This window comes from Musa acuminata, chromosome BXJ3-1 (assembly GCF_036884655.1).
Source record: "Musa acuminata AAA Group cultivar baxijiao chromosome BXJ3-1, Cavendish_Baxijiao_AAA, whole genome shotgun sequence".
Lineage (NCBI taxonomy): Eukaryota > Viridiplantae > Streptophyta > Magnoliopsida > Zingiberales > Musaceae > Musa > Musa acuminata.
This window is the reverse complement of record NC_088349.1, coordinates 37203332-37226825: the sequence shown is the minus strand read 5'-3', so window position 1 is coordinate 37226825 and position 23494 is coordinate 37203332. Positions and strand designations below refer to the sequence as shown.

General features: G+C 39.0%; 1 protein-coding gene and 1 pseudogene across 1 annotated transcript in view; both read left to right on the top strand.

The window, feature by feature from the left end:
• Nucleotides 1-11516, top strand: part of LOC103974726 (uncharacterized) — a 23788-nt gene extending 12272 nt beyond the window's left edge. Inside the window, 11 exon segments of the mRNA XM_065137096.1 lie at nucleotides 193-558; nucleotides 1951-2052; nucleotides 3052-3198; nucleotides 5612-5700; nucleotides 6200-6282; nucleotides 6438-6553; nucleotides 7762-7847; nucleotides 8902-9001; nucleotides 9460-9554; nucleotides 9961-10044; nucleotides 11079-11516. Coding sequence (XP_064993168.1) covers nucleotides 193-558; nucleotides 1951-2052; nucleotides 3052-3198; nucleotides 5612-5700; nucleotides 6200-6282; nucleotides 6438-6553; nucleotides 7762-7847; nucleotides 8902-9001; nucleotides 9460-9534 — 1164 coding nt within the window. The 3' untranslated portion in view covers nucleotides 9535-9554; nucleotides 9961-10044; nucleotides 11079-11516.
• On the top strand, nucleotides 11278-23494 carry LOC135629248 (uncharacterized; annotated as a pseudogene).

Here is a 23494-nt window from a genome sequence, read left to right as displayed (position 1 = left end):
TGCTACTAGTTGAAGTTGATGATAGAGGCAGTTGATCATCTTAGTTCCATTTATATTCTATCTAAAATATGTTATGGTAACTGCTATGTTGGTAGCAATTTGGTACTTCAATTTTCCTGTGATTTGCTACCTTAGGAAATAGGAAGTGATCTTACTTGCTTTTCTGATGTATGCCTATCTATGAATGTGCAGTATGCTCGTCCAGAAATGCTTGCATTCATGTTGAAGCATGGTCACTATTATGATGCTTGCTTGCTGTTCTTTCCACAACATTCTCTACCTTCACTCTCTCTGCCTTCACCACATGTGTCGACAGCTCCTTCCTCGTCTCCTCAAAGAGCTGATCCTTTGGCAACCGACTATGGAACCATTGATGACTTGTGTGATTTGTGCATTGGGTATGGGTGTATGGTTGTTTTGCAGGATGTCATCTCAGAAAGAATTGCTTCTGCACATTTAGAAGATGCAACAGTGAGCCAGTATATATCTGCTGCACTCACTCGTATATGCAACTACTGTGAAACACACCGGCATTTTAATTATCTCTACAAGTTTCTGGTATTAAATAATGTTTCTTAGTCTAGCATACTCTTTGCTTATGACATTATTTCATATATTACAAACTGGAATTGCTTTAAATTCTATTTTAGGAAACACCTGCTGTTTTAGGATTCTTGTTCTTTGCAGATACAACAGTTTGAAAATGATGCCTTATCATAAATTGTTAAACTCTATTATTTCCCAATACATTGCTAATGGATTATAGGGCTGTTAATGTACCATTAGGCAACTTTGAATGCAAGATATTAATGGAATTGTGTATACTGTCTAGAGCATGCTCTACAGAATCAGCATTGAAAGAACAGGGACAAGTTTGGTTTTTTCTGAAAAATATCTCATCTAATTCAAAATAGTGGTTAATATGTGTCAACATTTGTTCTTGTCATGGAATTATTTCCACCAAACAAAAGGATCCAAATGCCAAGTTATGTTGACTAGTCGTATTTACTGATTTGAAACCATGTAAACAGTGGTTAACATGACTATTGACATTTGTTGGCACATGTTGGGTGCGCTGAGCCTAAAAGGTATAAGCCCTGCACATTCAGCACGTCAAACTATGCCAGAATACCAACACAGAGTATGGCCAATTTTTAGCTTGCTAACTGGCATAACATTCAATACTATTTTGCAAAAGGGTTTTATGCCAAGGATTTTTGTGTTGCTGTTCTAACACAATTGAGCTGGTAGAACAGCAAATGTACAAAAATGATCACAACAAAGTCTTTAACTCAAATACTTTCCTCCATATGGCCTCGGATCCTCTTGTCGGGATTGGCAGTAGTTCTGGCTTCTTTCTTAATAAGAGGTGTTGTTGTGACCATGGTAGAAGCAATCTATGTAGGTGCACAATTAGAGGTGTTGGCCTCTTTCACAATGAATTATTTTCCCAATTGTGTATGATATATCATACTGACACACTGTCATGGTTCAATGTTGGACCAATATGAGGTACAGACTAGTATTTAATTCTTGCTCCAAATTATTATGGATTGTAGATAGGGGAAGTGGAAATCTATTTGTTAGTACTTGCAAGTTGCAAGTTGATTATAGAATACACTAAAGAACTCAATGATGGGTGTCAGTAGTGTGTTTTGTATGTTTATTATGAGAGGGATTGGATTGTAAAACTGATGGATCTATAAATGTTTTATTCATGTATTAATGCTCCATCTTGTTTAAGAACCGCACATCTCAAGTTCTCTTTAGAGCCCTGCATGGTTTTTTCTAAATGGTAATATTGTAAAATGTCACCGTGATGTAACTCTCCCAGTATTGTCGATCTGAAGTAAGCCTATTCTTTGTCTTTGCCACTGTCATGCCCCCCTTGCATAAACTTATTTTTTCTAATGTTTTTAAGGTGAATCTGACGTGAACATCATAATCCAGGTTATTAAGGGTGATCATGTTGCTGCTGGTCTATGTTGTATTCAATTATTCATGAATTCTTGCTCTCAAGACGAAGCGATAAAGCATTTGGAACATGCCAAGGTATAATTGTGTCTCTCCCTCTGCTCTGTCTGGATCTCTCTCTCTCTCTCTCTCTCTCTCTCTCTCTCTCTGAACTATCTTAATACAAAAAACCAAAGAGGCGCCAATATTTCAGTATTTCTTTTCAAATGAATGCACCCTCTTTAAAAGAATAATCAGGATGCAATATGCCAACTGCGAATATATATATATATATATATATATATTCGCAGTTGGCATATTGCATCCTGATTATTCTTTTAAAGAGGGTGCATTCATTTGAAAAGAAATACTGAAATATTGGCGCCTCTTTGGTTTTTTGTATTAAGATAGTTCATTTTGAACTCGATTGTCTTCTATGCTCTATTAGTTATTATTAGGTGTCTAACCTTTAGTATCTTAAGATGGAAAGTTATGAACATAACATTTTTGGTAGTGGTTGTGGATAGTAATAATGAAGTGTGGTCAGATATGCTAGATAACGATCATTTAGTGCAAGGATTGATATTTCAGTCCGGTTCTGGTATTGGTCAGCAGCTGGATTGATTCAGTTTTGTCTGCACTGGGCCAAGTAAAACTAATTAAATTTACTTATTATATTTTTTCACTAATTGATGAATCAAAATGTGTTTAACATATATATCAAGAAAACATGTGTAAAAAAACTTATAAAAGTGCTACAGTTGATGTGAATTGATTGTTTGTTTGATTTCAGAAAGTATATTCAGTCAAAGAGGATGAAGAACATCTTGTTTCCATTGAATTGATTGTTTGTTTGATTTGAGACATTGATGTGAAATTTGATTACTCTTTATGTTGAATTGCTTAAGTTGTCAATTTAAGGTCTAATATGCATGTTATGTTAAAAGTTTCTACCTTACAAGTGGTTTTGTATCAATATGTTCAGTTTTCTGTTTACTTAGTGTGGGTTCTGCAGTAGTATGTTCAGTTTCTACCTTACAAGTCATTTTTGCCTATATAATTTTTTCCTTTGTTCTTGTATCTTAACAATGGATGTAGATTCATTTTGACGAAGGATTATCAGCACGACATAGAGCAGCGGGCGAGGCTACTAGAGTGGTTTCCAAGTCTGTTCGTGGAAAGAGTGCCTCTGAAAAGCTAAGTGAAGATGGGCTTGTAAAATTCTCAGCCCAGGTAGCTATCCAGGTGGGATAATAACATTGTTGAACTAAAGCAGCTTCTTATATTCTAATAACAAGAGGACATGCATCCCAACATGTTTTGTTTCTGTACCAAATTAAACTTCTAATTTTCTATCATGCATATTCAATAGCAGATCTTTTTTTGCAACTACATAAAAATACTTGCACAAAATCATAAGCTTACACACTTATATGCTTGTCAATGCTCACATTGGTCCTTCATATGAATTGCCTACACAAATATTTAAATGTATATAGGAATATGAATAGAATTATTGATTAAAAGTAAATTTAAATTACAATTGTTTTTGCATTTCATCAGATTGGCTTGTCTTGTATGCTAAGATGAACCTTGGCACCATCAGAAGGTTGCTTGTTGCGACCTGGATGGATAGGGTTCAAATCATAGAATTAATGTCTTTGCCTGTAGAGGTAAGACTAGATACACTAATTCGCATGAGATCCTGCATTAGCAAGAACCTTGCGCATTGGGTGGGCTTGAGTTTTGTATGCCCTAGTTGCCTATACTAGAACAAGGTTTTTCAGTTTTGTATGCCATTTGTGTCCTATATTGCATGGCTCACTAACTTTACAGAGCATCTTGTTCATTGTTATTTTTTCAAGCAATGGATTGGTTTCCTGCAAAACCAGAGTGTTGTCTATGTTGGTACCAATTGGGAAACTGAGGGTCCAAAATAAGAAAAAATATGGAAGTAGTGGTCTTTTCTGCATCTGTAACTGATGGACCTGGTAACCTATACTGAAATCTTTGTCAGGTAGCCCAGAGGTTTCTAGTTTACTCTTGTCTTTTAGTTGTTTTTTTTTTTTTTCGTTTTTTGATGCAGCATAACCACAGTGCTCTTATCTCCGTACCACCTACCGAGTTACCAACTATTTGTCAAGTGGAGGAACAAGAGGAGGTTGTGGTGGTTGTTGAACAACAGCAGAGTAGTAGATATTGCTGGTGATGGTTGTGGTGGTGGAGTTAGCAGTAAGAGTAGTGTGAATCGAGGTGGCAGTGATCTTATGGCAACAGAAGAAGGATAAGAGATGTGGTGGCAGTGATCTAGTAGAGGAAGAGGATGAGATATAAGATTATTTATTCATTTTAATTTTTTGTAAATAGTAATGTCAAAAATTTGAACATTACTTTTATTTATTTTTTGTTGTAAGGTACAAAAGGTTAAGGGTTTTTTCAGTTTTATGGATTATTTTCATGGTTGAATTGCTCCTATGACCACACTAGTTGGGACATATGGCATATAGTATGGTTGAATTGCTACATTGTGCCTTATCCTATTTTTCTCATCACAGCATCCCCACTATTTTGTTCATCTGAACAATCTTGCATTACCTATCATTACTCTATATACCTTATAATACCTTTCTCCACGGACCTATTAACTATCAGATATGAAACAAGATGCTCCTTCCCGCTTGGACCACAAAGCTCTTATTTTATTGTAATTTTTCTTTAGTCTTCTGTTTTTGTATATCCAAGTCATTAAAAATTTGTTTATCTACTTCACCATATTTTTTCAAACCTCTATTATGATTATACACTCCTTATCTTGACTATATATTTCCATAAGTTCTCCTTATTTTAAAGGTTTAACAATTGTGATCTTCCTTTTCATAATTTAAACTTAGATTTCATTAAAGCTCTTCAAGTAGAACACCATATGTGATCAACCTTGTAAACAGCATCATCGAACACCACACATCCAATCTTATCTATTTTCCTAGTAAACATGCTACAATGCAAATTTGGAAGCACTTGGTGGCAGCCCAAGAACAGCCCTGATATTCTTGGTTGTTGGTTCATCATACTGGTCCTTAATGATATTATGCATTTACTAGATTTTGTTCTCTGAGAACTACCACATCATTATCAAATTGTTATGTGATTGAAAGAAATGAATTCTTGAAACTGACAGTAAATAATTATAGTTTGATTGGCTAATCTGATTGTTTATGTTACATGAATTGGCTAGCCTGACAGTAAATAATTCTTGTTCACCGCTTGTAATGGCCAGCCACTGGCATGTTACATACGTTGTTAAATATGGTATGTGCTATTATAGGTGTAAGTGTTGCACTGTTCTGCTATTGGATCTTCGTATATCAATTGCCATGTGCCTGTTGCTGCAGTACTTATACTATGGCATGACTGGCACCATACCCTTGGTTGAGATCTAGTTTCTAGTGACTGGATTTATCTTCCTGGTACCTAAAGAGCTCTAGACACTGAGACAAACATCCACATTCATTTAGTCTTTCTTCTGTAAAACACAGACTGCTTGCTTAATACTGCAAAAGAACTTTAGATATTATGAACCCTCAATTCCTTTTTCTTTTTTTTGTTCTTTTTTAGGGTCTTCATCAACCTGTTTCTTACATATCTTAATATTATGTAGGTAGAAGTAGTGAAATCCCTCAATGATTCAGATGGACCTCAGTGGAAGCATTCTCTATTTGGAAATCCAAGTGAACCTGAAACTTTTAGGTTTGTTGTACTTATTTTATTTATAATGCTTTTGTGAATTTTGCTGTTTATTCATTATATTCATTAATAAGCTAGTTATGTTTTATGTGATTCAGTGAAAACAAGAACTTTTTGATGGAGAATTAATGCTCAAAAGGATCACAAAAGACATGCATGACAATAGTTTTTCAGCTTGTGTCGATTTTCAAGAAAAACCTTTTTCATTTGTCTTCATTATAACTTGGGCATATGTTGTTTTATGGATTAAATACACTGAATTTCTTTGGGTATATAATTGATAGAATCAATTTGGTGTCAGTGCTAAACCAGCATACTGCTGTTTGTTTCATTGCCAGCATTTATGCCAATAGCTATAGCACAATGCAAGTTTCTTGATCAGTTTCTGATGTACATTACTACTTATTTGTAGATTACTTGTACTCTATCAGACAAATGATGGATGAGGTTGACTTCTGTTACCGTTTCGATTATTTACTGTAAGTCTTGTTCAACTTTGCAGGAGAAGGTGCTTAATCACTGAGGCACTTGCTGAAAAGCATTTTGACTTGGCTTTCCAAGTTATTTATGAATTTAACCTCCCAGGTAAGGCATTCATGGCTCCATAATGCTATCTTGATATTTATTATTCTTTGTTTTTCTCTATTCATTTGTGGGATCTACTCTCTTAAATAATTTACTTATGGATCTATTTCTTCTTGGCCAAGGCTGATGTGTACTGCATATCATTCATCTTTCAGCTGTTGACATCTATGCTGGTGTGGCAGCATCCCTTGCAGAGAGAAAAAAGGGCGGTCAATTAACAGAGCTCTTGAAGAATATAAAGGGCACAATAGATGAAGATGATTTGGACCAGGTAAAGAATAAAGATTTTTTGATTTTCCATATTTTGTCATGGATGATATTAACCTCTGGTTAAATTGGTTGTCATCTAAACCAATGCCTCCATTCGATTAGGTTCCTACCAAACTAATTTATTTTTCTAAGGAAACATGTTTTTTCACCTTTTAGTACGGTAGAACATTCAGACTATCTGATATTGATTGTGTTATTAAATTCATAATAGAGGTGCCAACTCCTGATTTGATCCGCCAACTTGGTCCTTACCTGACACAAGATCAGTTGAGTGGTCACCTACGTGTTTGCGTCTCAAATAGGTAACACAATTGACCTGATTAATAATTTGGGTTGAGTTCAGGTTTAGGAAGTTGATTCGATAGACTGAAACAAACCTGATAGACCAGTTATACTCGAATGTGTTAAATGTCATTTCAGGGCTAGGATGCCAATTGTATCATTTTGTCTTATAAATAGGTCAAATTGTGTCATTACAGGTTTGATCAGATTTTAGTTGAATCTTGTTGAAATGCCTTAATCATGTCATCCTTGGTGGGGTTTGAATTTAGAGTTTTGTTTTAGTATATTGATCTTAGCCCGACACGATCATGGACTGACCTGACCCATTAGTACTCCTAGTTCCTATGGGCCCATTCGACTTCATATTTTTTTGTTCAAAGTTCATAAAAATGCTGCCTTCCTCATGCCAAAGATTTCAACATAATGAGATATTATTGATTGTTTACAAATGAATGTTTTAGTTTGTAAATGTTGAGAACATATAAGCTGGCAATGTTTTACTTTCATGATTCTGTAAAATTAGTACCTCACTCTGTTAGAACAATTGAGGTTTATAAAAAGTTTTATTTTTTTATTGCTTCAATAAAAAGTCTTAAAAGCTAAGTGTGATCGAGCCAGTGGACATGAATCTGTACATCAGTTTGTAGTTATGGTACTGATATATATATATATATATATATATATATATATAAGTCCAGTTTCTGTTCCCATAAAGGGTATCCTGACCTGCTGTCACTTGGATATTTTTTGAATATTTTGATGATGCACCAAGATATACCATGCTAGTTTGCTGTCTAGTGGCATTCAGCAAGGACTTGTATTTAAATCCTTGCTTGTGTATTCACCTACAACAAATGATGACAATCTAGAAATGGTTATATTAGTACTAGTAATTAAATGCTGTTTCATCATTTAAAATTTTAATAGGTTCTTGGAGCTGCCATCAACGTATATGCTAACAAGCACAAAGAACGGCCTGATCGGCTCATAGACATGCTAATTAGCAGTCACAGGTATGCTTTCGTGTCCTTGTAATAATGACTTTGTGTTTGTTATTGTTATTATGTTAATTATAGGTGGAGTAGACATAAGTGGTCCAGCGGATCTTTTAGTTTGTTGCTTCATGCATAAATAATACTTCATACCTTTGGTCATTCTGAACTGGACCATCTTGCCTAAGCTTTTAGACTTAGTTTAAAATTTGGTTTCCAATGGTTTAAATACCGGTAAACTATCAGGTTGATATGGTGCCAGTATCCTAGGCAGTATATTGATTCATACTATCTGGTATCATAAAATAAAATAAAATGTATTACTGTTATTGAGTAATACTATATTTTGATGCAGGTACAGGGTCAGATCGGTGAATACTAGTTGCTATATGCCACTCCATTTGATATTTAAATCCTTGTTTAGACTAATTTTCAAATGATTTTTGGTCTGACTGTATATTGTAAGTCATTAAAACCAATTACTTTTATCTCTTTGAATAATCTTCACGGTCACGACTTGCAAATTTAATAAAGTGGGGGGAAAAAAAGAAGAAAAAAATTATATACAAGGAATAAAATCCTTTGCCTAAAAAGGCTTTACTAGAAACTACACGTAACAATTGAATGTTCTTAATTTAACCACCAAGATTGATTTGTACATAACTCATTGACAGGAAAAGATACATATAGCTGACTGCGTATAGTTGGGACATTGCGGTCTGTTGTTTCTGTTACATGGTCTTTCCAAGTTGCCTGTCTTCTTTCTTTTACTGACTTTTGCTTTCTAAGCTTTATATATTTCAATTCGTCTGAGCACATCCAACAATTTCCAGTAGAAATCCTAATAATAAACTCATACATTCTGTTCAAGTGGTTTCCTCTACCGTATACATATGCAGGAAGTCTATTACTTCCTGCTTGTGAATGTGCTTGTGAAATAAAATAAGATACAGTGAATTTCCAGTTAAATTTACCTGTTGATTTCAAATTAAACTAACAAAAATTTCAGCAGCACTGTATGTTCACTTGTATATCTGAATTGTGTTTCCTTGTACTCGATATTTCTTTCTTATAGGAAAGTTTTAGCTTGCGTTGTTTGTGGCCGTCTAAAGAGTGCTTTCCAGATAGCTTCCCGAAGTGGAAGTGTTGCTGACGTTGAATATGTTGCACATCAGGTTTGATGTCTTAACGACAATTAAACATATGTTTCAGAAGTTGCATTCTAGGCATGTGGGTTTTCACTTTGATTGTACTAGATATTGACATCATGCTGTACTTTTACATGTTAAATAGATTTCGAACCGTTCACCATTAGATCATATTCCTACTTCATTGAAATGAGGAACCCACCATCGTTAAAAATGAAACATACTTGACATGTTTTGTGAACGAACTCTCCTCTGCCATTGACTTTAATACATAGATCTAGAAAATTGAGCAACGGGCATCAGCCATGTCATGCTTTCATCAATTTTCTATCGGCTTGTTGATTTTTTTTTCCGGATATTATTTAATCTGCAACTCTTGCTTGATTAAATTTTGAGATGTCTAACCCAATTAAGATATATTATGATTTTCTTGCATCTCTTTCTTTGAATTTGCCTTGAATTTGTGCACTTTTCTAATCCTGCAGGCATCAGTTGCAAATGCACTGCCCGTGGTTGACATGTGCAGACAGTGGTTGTCAAAGTACAAATTTGGCGTCTAGCTCCTGGAAGTAAACACAAGGTGGTAAAAGAAAGATGTTGACAGAAGAATTTTGCATTTGTAGATCTATTACAAAATAAGTGTTGGTGTGGAGTAAACATTTTTCTACCTTGTAGTGGTGAATATTCGATCCCTGTTTTCCACCAAATTCTCATGATGTATTGATGTAAATTCTATTCCCTTCCATAGGTAATTAGCCTTCAATTAAAAGGCTTAGCTCCATATACAATTTGTGTCCGGTGGTTAATCCTTCAGGCCAATCAATTTGGTCTTAGCTGTAAATAATCTCTCATCCTGTGAGCTAATGCTCACCAAAATATTCTTGAGATGTATCCAATGTGAGGAATATGCATCTCTTATGCTAGAACATTTATGAGCAACAAAGAACCGTTTGATCTATTTATATAGGTTTTCTGTGTGTTTCCAGGATGTCATTAACTTGGTGGAAAAGATGGTTGCATGATCGACAAATGTTAAGGAAACAAGAAGTTATTGAAGCACCATAATAAAGGTAATGCATTTATTTTACAGTATTGAACTAGGCTCTGTACTCGTGTTCATTATTGCTCCTTGTTTGACCATGCTTCTGATGATTTATGCACTTAGAACTCGGGAAAGCTACAGAGAGATTACAATGGAGAGAGATAAATATGAACTTATAAACATGTCTTTGGATTTATATTTTTTGTTCTTTCTTTTTCTAATCATCTGAACATTACATTGTTGCCGGTAGCAAGTTTGTTCAGTCCTTTCTTATTGAGCTGAAGCTTTGAGGAGGAATTGATTGCTTTCTTTCTGAGTGCTTTAGACGCCCATGAAGGATAGGCTGTGGAGTGATGGTATAAATCACCATCTAGGTCTCTTACTAGGGCTTCTTTTGTAGGCGAGTCTCTTTGTATAATCCATGTTCTGGAGGTGAAAAAAGCACGTCTTTCTCTGGTTTTATTCTTGAAGGATCGCATCAGTTTTGGTACATAAAAACTAAAAGAGAGTAGAACCGATCACATGCAATTGCCAGTAGAGCAAGTTGACTAATGTGCTTTGAGCCATCCATAAAGCAGTGATGAGTATATACATTACCAGGACATTGGTAATCTGTCTCAGTCTAATGTGTGGAAACAGTCGCATCCACAGCTCCACGGATCAAACTATAGCTGCATGTCAACTTAAATAATTCTCTAAAACTGTTGCTAAATGTGTTTTTATCTCTTTTCTATATTAAGTCTGGCTGTACTTTGTATGTTGGCAAATGGCTCTAGAAAGCGAGTCAAATTGTGTAACAAAGTTGCTTAAACCTAGGAGCAGTTTATAGTATATGGGCTCTACTCAATTTGGAAGGTCAGAAATGAAATGTCTTTCCTTAAGAGTTGAAGTCACTCCAACTAATATCTTCTTTAGAACTGTTGCCTATGAATCCAGTTGTAAAACTATGTTTGTATCTCAGGGATTAACTTGTGAGACAAATACTATCAGGATGGCTTGGACTAACCCTCAGCAAGATTGGTTTAATCTTAATGCTAATGGCCGTATCTGTATCAATTGCAGGAGGGTGGGGCAGACTTTCTGGACCGAGATTCTAATCGAGTGTTTATTTTTGCAGGTTGTAAATTCTTGTAAGACATGAATAGCTGTTGTAATGGCTAATGGCTCGTATCTGTATCAATTGCAGGAGGGTGGGGCAGACTTTCTGGTCCGAGATTCTAATGGTGTTTTTATTTTTGCAGGTTGTAAATTCTTGTAAGACATGAATAGCTGTTATAATGGGTTGGCTGCTATTAAGGAGCGACTGTTTCAAGCCAAACAAGGTGGAATTCACCCGATTGAAATGGAGGCAGAAGTGATAAGCTGAAGCTTCCTTTGAGGATGCACGAGTTACTGATATCCAAAACTTAGGATGTACAAATTACTTTGGTAATATATTATCTTTTCTTAAGACAGGTGTTTCGCTAAAAATTATGTGACACTCAATCCATAGCTTTGAAATTATATGAAACTAAACCTAGACTCAAATAACGCTCGTCTTGTATCTCACCAACTTGTGCACCTATTTTCCCTTGGATTTGGTGGAGGACTCCCACTTAGAACTTGTAGTGGTCTAATGGCTATGGTTTTGTTCTTTTCATTGACTTATTAAATTGGCGTACGTGCATTCGGCTTGTCCTGCCCACAGAACTTGGATTTCGTGATCAACGCACATCGTCTTCAAACCCGAAAACGACAGCACAGAGGCGAAACGGAGTACGTTCTGTTCTCGTATTCGTCTTTTCTCCATGTTTGACTGATTTCTTCTTACCATGAATACCACTCCCCGTCGTCAAAATTTATCGACTGCAGATTTCCCAGCAGGAAGAAGAAGAAGAACACAAGCACCCAACTTGCGAGTTCTCTTTTCTTCTCTCTCCGACACTTACGGAACCTTATATTGGAGTTTCATGATGTCATCGGTAGCGCATGACAATTTCGACAAGCTAAAACGGAAATCACTGAGAGTGAGAGATGTTACTTGCAATGAAGCGTCGGTTCATACTACCGTGTTCCATTTGGATATACTCTCTTATATTCCTGTGCTTCCCGGGAACGTACTTCCCCCGCAAAACACGACTCACCGCATGCCATCAACGAACCATCAGAGTGGCTCTCTCGTCCACCGACGGTGAGAGCCACGCATCGTCTGATGTCATCCGACCCGTGATTGCGCCGTGCGACGGGCACACACATGAACTGGTGACTGAGACATCAATGACGAAGCTATCAGAGCGTGTTGGTATAGAGCAAGGCTCACTCTCATATTTGATTTGATATCCAAGAGAGATGGCTTACTCCGGCATACATGAGGGTCATTCTATCACACGTTCATCCATGTTTAATGGGTCGGATTATACTTATTGGAAGACTCATACGAGGATCTTTCTCATTTTCATGGATTTCGAGCTTTGGACTATTGTTGAAAACGGATTTCGAAAATCTTCTCTTCCGATGAGCAAATGGAATGAATCGGAGAAGAAGGTTTTTGCTTTAAACGCAAAAGCTATGAATGCCTTATTTTGTGCACTAGACAAAAATGAATTTAATCGTGTTTCAATTTGTGATTCGGCTTTTGATATTTGGAGAACTCTTGAGGTCACTTATGAAGGCACTAGCCGAGTGAAAGAGTCCAAAATCAACATCCTTGTGCACTCTTACAAAATTTTCCGAATGAAACCAAGTGAGTCCATCGGAGACATGTACACCCGATTCACGGATGTCATCAATGGACTCAAAGCTCTTGGTAAAGATTTTACCAACTTTGAACTAGTAACTAAAATATTAAGATCCCTCCCTAAAAGTTGGGATCCAAAAGTTATGGCCATTCAAAAGGCCAAAGACCTTAAAACATTCCCTCTTGAAGAACTTATTGGGTCTCTAATGACCTACGAAATAACATGTCAAGCTCATGACGAGCTCGAGAACCCCCTTCCAAAGAACAGGAAGGATATGACACTCACATCACAAGAAGATCACTTAGAAAGGAACATCAAGTGATGAGGACAGTGACAATGACATTGAACTTTTGACTCAAAAATTTTAAAAATATTTAAGAAAGAATAAATTTAAAAATAATATAAAAAATAAATTTGAACACAAGAAGGACCAAGTGATTTGCTATGAGTGCAAAAAACCGGGACACTACAAGAACGATTGTCCTCAAGCCAAAAAGAGAACATCAAAGAAGAAGGCGCTCAAGGCAACGTGGGATGATTCAAGCGCGTCCGAAGAAGAGGAGTCCAACACCGAGCAAGTTGCTCATTACGCCCTAATGGCCATCGGAGAAGAGGTAACGAATTTAATTGATGTAGATTTACCATATCATGAATTATTAAATGCCTTCCATGAGTTATTTGATAAATGTAAGACAATTAGTAGAAAATACAAATTGCTAAAAAAGGAGCATGATAGTATCACTTGTGATGTCAATAAATTAAAGACTGAATATCATGATAGTTTAGCTCCATGTATAAAATGCCATGATCTAGAAACTCTCCAAAAGGAGAACTTGCTACTTAAGGACACCTTGAAGAAATTCGAGGTTGGTAGTAAGTCTTTGAATATGATCCTTACAAATAAGGGTCACGTTCCTAAAAGAAGTGGAATCAGATTTGTGAGAAGTCCTCACCAAAATCCAACCACCTTCATTAAAGGCCATGTCTTACATGTTCGGCACCAAAGCAATTGCAACTTTTGTTGCAAATATGGATATAAAACTTATAAATGTCCATTCAAGAAAATTAGTCCGAACAAACTAATTTGGATTCCTAAAGGAACCATGATCAATTCTATGCAATATGATGAACAAGTTAAATCAGTTTTTAAGGCACCTAAAAGAAAATGGGTACCTAAAAATAATCCCTTCTTGTAGAAACATACACCATCATAAGCTAGGAGCAAGAGATGGTATCTAGATAGTGGATGCTTAAGACATATGACTGGAGATCCATCTCATTTCTCTATGCTCACTAGCAAAGAAGAAGGGTACGTCACCTTCGGAGACAACAACCAAGGCAAAATCATTGGCAAGGGAACCATAGGTAACAAATTAAAATTTTCTATTGATGATGTCTTACTAGTTGATGGATTGAAACATAATCTCTTGAGTGTTAGTCAATTATGCGATAAAGGTTATATCATTAGATTTGAATCAAATGTGTGTATTATTGAAAAACCAAACCATAACATAACTATGATTGCATTAAAACAAAATAATGTCTGCACCATCAACCTTAATGAACTAAGTAATGAAATATGCTTCTCTGCTTTAAATGATGATGCTTGGCTTTGGCATAGGAGACTAGGCCATGCAAGCATGAAACTAATATCTAAGATCTAATCTAGAGAATTAGTGCGAGGAATTCCAAATATAAAGTTTATTAAGGACAAAGTATGCGATGCATGTCAACTAGGTAAACAAATAAAAACTAGTTTCAAATCAAAAACTCAAATTAGCACCACTAGACCATTACAATTGATTCATTTGGACTTATTTGGACCAATTGATACGATAAGTCTAGGAGGAAGCAAATATGCGTTTGTAATTATGGATGACTATACTAGATACACTTGGACTTATTTCTTAGCTCACAAAAGTGATTGTTTCAAGTGTTTCTCTAAATTTTGTAAACTCGCTCAAAACGAAAAAGGTTTCATGATTTCATCAATTCGGAGTGATCACGGTGGCGAATTTCAAAACCGTGATTTTCAAAATTTTTGTGAAGTTAATGGATACAATCATAGCTTCTCCACTCCGAGGAATCCCCAACAAAATGGAGTTTTGAAAGAAAAAATAGAAACCTACAAGAAATGGCAAGAACGATGTTAAATGAACATAGTCTACCCAAGTATTTTTGGGCCGAAGCCGTAAATACGGCTTGCTACATCATGAATAGGGTCCTAATAAGATCATCCCTATCAAAAACTCCCTATGAATTATGGAATAACAAAAAATCAAATATTTCTTATTTTAAAGTTTTCGGTTGTAAATGCTTTATTTTGAATAAAAGGGATGCCTTAGGAAAATTTGATGCTAAATCCGATGAAGGCATCTTTCTTAGTTACTCTTCCGTTTCTAAGGTTTTTCAGGTTTTTAACAAAAGAACCTTAGTAATAGAAGAATCTATTCATATAGTTTTTAATTAAATTTCTGATTTAAAGAAAAATGATTTTGATGATGATCTTGGTTTTGATAATTTGAAATTAAATGAACCCCCTCCTCAAAATAGCAACTTGGATGCATCTTCTTCCGAAATTTCCTTACCCAAGGAATGGAAGTATATAGATGCTCATCCAAAGGAGCTAATTATAGGAGAAACATCAAAAGGGGTTCAAACTCGTTCCTCTTTTAAGAATTTTTATGCTAACACTGCCTTCCTTTCTCAAATCGAACCTAAATGTATTGACGAGGCCTTAAAAGATGATTTTTGGGTTATTGCAATGCAAGAGGAATTAAATCAATTTGAGAGGAATAAGGTATGGAAGCTTGTTCCTAGACCTAGTGGCCATTTAGTCATTGGTACTAAATGGGTCTTTAGAAACAAATAAGACGAAAATGGTATCGTTGTTAGAAACAAGGCTAGATTAGTGGTCAAAGGTTTCAACCAAGAAGAAGGTATCGACTACGAAGAAACCTTCGCTCTTGTGGCAAGATTAGAAGCCATTAGGATGCTCCTTGACTATGCTAGTAGTAATAATTTTAAACTGTTTCAAATGGATGTCAAAAGTGCCTTCGAATGGTTTTATTTCCGAAGAAGTATATGTCGAACAACCTCCCGGATTTGAAAATTCTCTTCTTCCTAATCATGTATTCAAATTGACTAAGGCTCTCTATGGCTTGAAACAAGCTCCTAGAGCTTAGTATGAAAGGCTTAGTTCCTTTCTTATTTTAAATAATTTTACCAAAGACAAGGTTGATACTGTTGAATCTCGAATTTTGATGATGAAATCAATTGATGGGTTAATTGATCTAATCCATATTATTGAGTTAAGTGTGCAGGATTAACTACGGTAACCAGAAAATACAAAGCAAGAATACCGGAGTCAAGATCGATGGACGTTTAAGAGTCCGAAGAATCGTCGGAGATGCTGCCGAAACCAACCGAGAAGAAATCGGGAACCTATCGGAATTTTCGGAAGTTCGCCGAAGAGATCGTCGGAGGTTCACGGAGATCACCGAGAAGGCTCGGCTACTCGTTAAAGTCCTCACAAGATCGGGAGCTTGATGGGAGTCCGTCGGAAGAAGCTCGTCGGAAAGCTCGCCGAAACAAGACTCGATGTTCGCGGTTGAAAGCTTGCTTAGGATGTGTTTTTGTTATGTAGTTCACTTGTAATTAGGATTAGGATTAAGAGATAATCCTATATCCTGGTTAGGGGCCAACTGGGCCCAAAGTCAGATATGGTTTGGGCTAAAATTAAGCCAAACCAGTGAAATCGGAGAGCCAAGCGGTGGCACCTGCTAGTCATAAGTGCCCAGCAAGCCAATCACGTGAGTGATGGCACGTGTGACTTGATACAGAATCTTTTTGCTTATTATATTTTGGCGTATATCACTTTATAACTATTGCATAAATGCATATATATTGTGATGTCCTTGGATTTGTGCAATGGGAATCGGATCGTGATGAGATCACGATAATGAGATCGATTCACCTTTAAACACATATCCTAAATAATCCCGGTCATAGGTTACTCGAGAGGGACATCGTGATAACCGGATAGACTGGTGTGCTGTATACCCGTCCATATGATGGATGCAGCTGGTCTCATAGCTGCTCGTGTATGGACACTAGGGATACAGTACAGGTGCTCATTGGAGAATGAGTTCACTGATTGATCCGCTTACGGAATGCTGGATGGTTGATGATGCCTTATTGTCAGACAACGATTCCGTAGTCCTAGTGGTGTATCTGGTTCTTAGACTTGAGACACCAAGGATGTCCTGTATGAGTGCTCCACTCTTTGATACCAGACTTATAGGTTTGGCTGTTCCCAGATCTAGTACAGCTGGTCATTGGGAGTGGTAGTCGACCTTACGAGGGCTATTGAGTGTCGATAGAGGATCATCCACTCTCGGTATCATGAGAGGAATATCCCATGTGTTCTTGCTCAGACAAATCCCTGGCCAGGGTCATTCGGGTTGAGAGAGAAAGAGTTCTCCGGGAGAATCCGATTAGAGCGAGACTCGAGTAGAAACCGTATGGGTCTGACAGCACCATGCTCGATATACGATCTCTGGGATATTAGATGGATGAGGGACTATAGGTACATGGTAACTGAGGACAGACAGGTCCAATGGATTGGATTCCCCTGTATCGTCTGGGGACTACGGCGTAGTGGCCTAGTACTTCCGTAGTCGATGAGTCGAGTGAATTATTACAGAGATAATAATTCACTTAGCTAGAAGGAGTTCTGACAGGTATGACTCACGGCCAGCTCGATATTGGGCCTAGAGGGTCACACACATATGGCAGGCATTGCGATGAGTAGAGGTTCGGATATGAGATATCCGACGGAGCCCTTGTCTTATTGGATGCAGATCCAATACCCACTAGGGAAAGGACCCATTAGGGTTTTGACACGGGATCTCTATAAATAGGAGGGATTCACAGCCTCATAGGCTAGATTCTTTGCTTGCCCTTCCTATTCTCCTCTCCCTCTCCACCTCAGAGTAGGCCTGGAGTTTTGAGGAGCGTCGTCGCAACCCTGCTGTGTGGATCACCGCTAGAGAGGAGGACGCTTGACCTCCTTCACCCTCTCCTAAGGATCTGCAAGGAAACAGGGATATACGATCTCCCTAGGTAACACAATCTCTATACGCAGTTTTGTGTTTTTGCGGATTTTGCGCACCAATCTTCGCACGACGATGAACATCTTTTTGGGAATCGGGGATTTTTGTTTTCTTGTTCTTCCGCTGCGCATATAATGTCGCCCCCTTATGATTTCCCAACAGTGGTATCAGAGCCAGGTTGTTCGTGCGAATGATTGGTTTTTGAACTGCGTGTGTTGTGTTTAGGAAGAATATTGACGTCAAAATCGTTGACGCAAAAGCAAGGAAGGGCAGCAACAGTTGCTGCCCTCGATCTGCATGCCTGCAGCCAGCCGCAGCCGCAGCCAGGCAGCACAGCGCCGGCGCATGCGCAAGCGCTGTGCCTGCAGCAACCGGCCGGCGGTCTGCTTGCAGCAGGCTTGCGGCCGGCGGGGCTGGGAGCCCGCTCGGTAGAAGCGCCTGCGGCCACTGAGCCCGCGGGCAGAGGCGCCGCGGGGCAGCAGCGCGGGCTGAGGCACCGCAGGGCAGCGGCGCCTGTGGCCGCTGCTCCCACGGGCAAAAACCCCGCAGGGGCGGCCGCCAGCGAGGCAGCACCACCTGCAGGCGCTGACTCGCGGGCAGAACCGCCCGCGGAGGCGGCGGCGCCCGAAGAGGGCGCCCACCCGCAGCGGCATCACCGCCAGCGGGCGTGCCGCCTGCAGGCGAGGGCAGTGCCCTCGCCCCGCCGCACAGGCCGCCGCCGGCAGGGTGGCGGCGGCGGCAGCAGCGAAAAGGGGAAAGGGTATTAGGGTTTTCTGCGCAAAAGACAGTTTTGCCCCTCGGAATTTGAGAAATTCCAGTTTCTGTCTTTTGTCCAAATTACGAAAATACCCTTAGGAATTGAGAAATTCCCTATATATCCTTGATTTCAGAAAATATTAATTAATTAAAAGGTTTAGTTGATTATTATTTTTATTATTATCTAGTAGTCCTACATGATGATGATTATTTATACATGTGATGTATGATGAGTGGACGGATGATCATGGACCGTGTGATGTGTGTACTTGTGATTATTATTATTGAGGTCTGCGAACCTCCATTATATTTCTCGTTTATTGTCGGGCCTGCGTGCCTATGATTAAGTTGTAATCACATGAGGAGGCGCAGCGGGAGCGTGGAAGCCATAGCGGGACCCACGAGACGGACGATCGTGATGCATGGAGATGCATCAAGATGTCGACGGAACCGACGAGGACGAGATGGACGATCACAAGGCATGGAGATGCACCGTTGCACACATAGATCTTGATGTGAGTGATTAGGCCTACTGGCTCGGGCCTAATCATATTAGGTTGTGGTCCATGATCATCTGGTGTGATTGCTTATACACATACTAGATATGTATATATATTTGCATGCGATGTAGATATATATTAAATATGTATATGTGTGACATGTCATATTAGGAGACCAAATCATAGAAACATCTCTCGATAATATTAAGTCGGTAAACGTGAGGCAATTAGATTGACCCACGTGGCCTTCCATCGTTATGAGTAGGAACCGAATCCCGGTGTAGGTTGAGTTGGTCGAGTCCCTCGAGACTCACCTATATCGCGATTCGCTATCTTGCTTACGACATAGAGATGTCACCGGTGACCTGAGGGCATGATATGCTTGGTCGAGTCCCTCGAGGGTATATCATCAAATCAGACTCATCTTGTAACGAAGGTGTTGACTTAACCGAGCATCATGGTTGGTCGAGTCCCTCGAGGCCATGGTGATTCGGAGGCCGAACAGGACGGGAATCACAAGGAGTTGTGATCGGCAAGAGTTGTCTACCTTTTAGGCTTAGTGTGATTGGTCGAGTCCCTCGAGGTTACACTAAGACGCTGATTGGATCCTGATCCCCACTAGAAGTCTGCCGGAGACTTCCGTTTCACGTGCTGAGGGTGTCGCGTGACTCGTTAGTAAAATAGTGGGAGCATATTAAGATAGAAGTCCATATCTTGATAGTTTATTTCTTGCAAAATCTGCATGTTATTCATTTTTGCTACATCTTTATTTTCAGAAAATGTCGCTTTCAAATCCCTTACGTGGCATACTTGATGTCAACCGCCTCACTGGTCCAAATTATACGGATTGGCTCCGTAACTTGAGAATTGTTCTCACAGTGGAGAAAATCGTGTACGTCCTTGATACAGTGATGCCTACGCCCGAAGAAGGGGCAAGCGAGGATGAGATCGCTCGCTACGTGAAGTACATTGATGACTCCACTCTTGCTCAGTGCTATATGTTGGGCTCTATGACTCCAGAGTTACAGAGACAACATGAAAAGATGGATGCCAGATCCATTCTCCTACATGTCCGTAAATTGTTTGAGGAACAGGGAAGGACTCAACGATATGAGATATCCAAGAGCCTTTTCCGCGCTAGGATGACTGAGGGGACACCGGTTCAGAACCATGTCCTAAAGATGATTGAGTGGATAGAGAAACTCACAGGTCTAGGAATGGTCCTAGAGGATAACTTGTGTGTGGACATTGTGCTTCAGTCCCTACCAGATTCCTTTTCACAGTTCATAATGAACTTTAATATGAACAAGCTTGAGGTGACTCTCCCAGAGCTCCTCAATATGTTGAGGGAGGCAGAGAGTACTATTAAGAAAGAGAAGCCAGTTCTCTACACTGGTGAGACCAGAAAGAAAAGGAAAGTAGAAAGGTCCCTTAAGAAGGGAAAGGGCAAGGGCGAACAAGGTAAAGCAAAGGTTGCTAAGAAAGACCCAACAAAGGACAAAGGCCAGTGCTTCCACTGTGGTAAAGATGGGCACTGGAAGAGAAACTGCAAAGAGTACCTTGCAGAAAGGGCGAAACAAAAGCTTGATGAAGCTTCAGGTACATTCATGATCAGTCTCCATTTGTCAGACTCTTATGATAACACATGGGTATTAGATACCGGTAGTGCTTATCATATATGTAATTCGTTGCAGGTTCTGGCAAGGCCTAGGAGACTAGAGAGAGGCGAGATGGACCTCAAGATGGGTAATGGAGCAAAAGTTGCTGTATTAGCTGTTGGCGAGGTCGCCCTACATCTGCCTAGTGGAGCTTTTATTGCATTAGATGCATGTTATTTTGTTCCTTCTATTATCAAAAACATTATCTCCATTTCATGTTTAACAGTTAGTGGATATAAATTTGTTTTTGAGAACAATGGTTGTTCGATATTATTAGATGATAAGATCATCACGAAATGAACATTGCATAATGGTTTATTTATGTTAGACACTACTCCACATATCATGAATATAAATGTGTCCAAAAGGAAACGAGATGAGTTGAACAGTGCATACCTGTGGCATTGTAGGCTAGGTCACATCCATGAAAGAAGGATTCAAAAGTTGCTAAATGATGGATATCTAGATCCATTCGACTATGTGTCATATGCAACTTGTGAGCCTTGCATTCGTGGAAAACTGACCAACTCTCCATTTAGTGGAACTGGAGAGAAAGCCACTGAGTTGTTGGAACTCATACATAGTGATGTATGTGGACCCATGTCAACTCATGCCATTGGAGGTTACTCCTACTTCATTACATTTACTGATGATTTCTCAAGGTATGGATATGTGTACTTAATGAAGTACAAGTTCGAGGCCTTTGAGAAATTCAAAGAGTATAAGAATGAGGTGGAGAACCAGACTGGAAAGAGTATCAAAACTCTTCGATCAGATCGAGGAGGTGAGTACTTAAGTACAGAGTTTACTCACTTCCTCAAGGACCATGGGATATTATCCCAATGGACACCTCCTTATACACCTCAGCTCAATGGTGTCTCTGAAAGGAGAAATCGTACATTATTAGATATGGTACGGTCCATGATGAGTTTCGCTGACCTACCCATCTCATTCTGGGGATATGCCCTAGAAACCGCAGCTTACCTTCTGAACAGAGTTCCAACTAAGTCGGTGGTGTCTACACCATATGAGATATGGAAAGGGAAGAAGCCTGATCTTAAAGTAGTTAAGATTTGGGGCTGCTCTGCCCATGTTAAAAGACACAACCCCGATAAGTTAGAATCAAGGACAGGGCGATGTAAATTTGTGGGATACCCCAAGGAAACTTGTGGGTATTACTTCTATCATCTCGAGGACCAAAAGGTCTTTGTAGCTAAGAGAGCAGTGTTCCTTGAGAAGGAACACATTCTTGACGGAGACAGTGGGAGAATGATAGAATTGAGCGAGGTTGGAGAACCAAGCTCAAGCACCACTCTACAGCCCGAGTCTGTTCAGGTATCTAATACACAAGTTTCAACTTTACGCAGGTCTGATAGAGTATCCCATCCTCCTGAGAGATATGTGGGACATATTAGAGCAGAGGATGTAGAGGATATTGATCCTCAGACCTACGAGGAGGCTATTATGAGTATAGACTCCGGGAAGTGGAAAGAAGCCATGAATTCTGAGATGGATTCTATGTACTCCAATAAGGTTTGGAACCTAGTTGATGCACCCGAAGGTATTGTACCCATCGGTTGCAAGTGGATCTTTAAGAAAAAGATCGGAGTAGATGGAAAGGTAGAGACCTATAAAGCAAGGCTAGTGGCTAAGGGGTATCGTCAAAGGCAAGGTGTTGACTACGACGAAACTTTCTCACCCGTAGCAATGCTAAAATCCATCAGAATTCTATTGGCTATTGCAGCACACTATGATTATGAGATCTGGCAGATGGATGTGAAAACCGCATTCCTCAACGGGAACCTGGAGGAGGAGGTGTATATGATGCAACCTGAGGGATTCGTGTCCAAGAACTGCCCAGATAAGGTGTATAGGTTGCTTAGATCCATTTATGGACTAAAGCAAGCTTCCCGAAGTTGGAACATAAGATTTGATGAGGCAATCAGATCTTATGACTTCGTTAAGAACGAAGATGAGCCTTGTGTATACAGAAAGGTAAGTGGGAGCGCTATTAGCTTTTTGGTGTTATATGTGGATGACATCCTCATCATTGGGAATGACATAGGAATGCTATCCACAATAAAGGCTTGGTTATCTAGACACTTCTCCATGAAGGACTTAGGAGAAGCATCTTATATCTTGGGGATTAGAATCTATAGAGATAGATCCAAAAGGATGCTTGGCTTGTCCCAGTCCAGGTACATAGAAACTATTGTCAAAAGGTTTGGCATGGAAAATTCTAAAAGAGGTCTCATACCGATGAGACATGGGATATCGCTTTCTACGAGTATGTCCCCAAAGACTCCAGAAGAAAGGGCGAACATGGATATGATACCTTATGCCTCAGCAATAGGGTCTATCATGTATGCCATGCTATGTACTAGGCCTGATATAGCGCATGCTCTGAGTGTCACGAGCAGGTATCAGGCGGATCCAGGCTTGGAGCATTGGAAAGCAGTAAAGTGTATCCTTAAGTACTTGAGAAGGACTAAGGATCTTTTACTAGTATATGGAGGTAATAGCCTTAAGGTTGAAGGCTACACTGACTCAAGTTTTCAGTCTGATGTCGATGATAGCAAGTCGAATTCAGGGTATGTGTACACCTTGAATGGAGGAGCAGTGTGTTGGAAGAGTTCCAAGCAAGATACCACTGCTGACTCGACCACAGAGGCGGAGTACATTGCTGCATCAGATGCAGCAAAGGAGGGAGTCTGGTTGAAGAAGTTCATCACA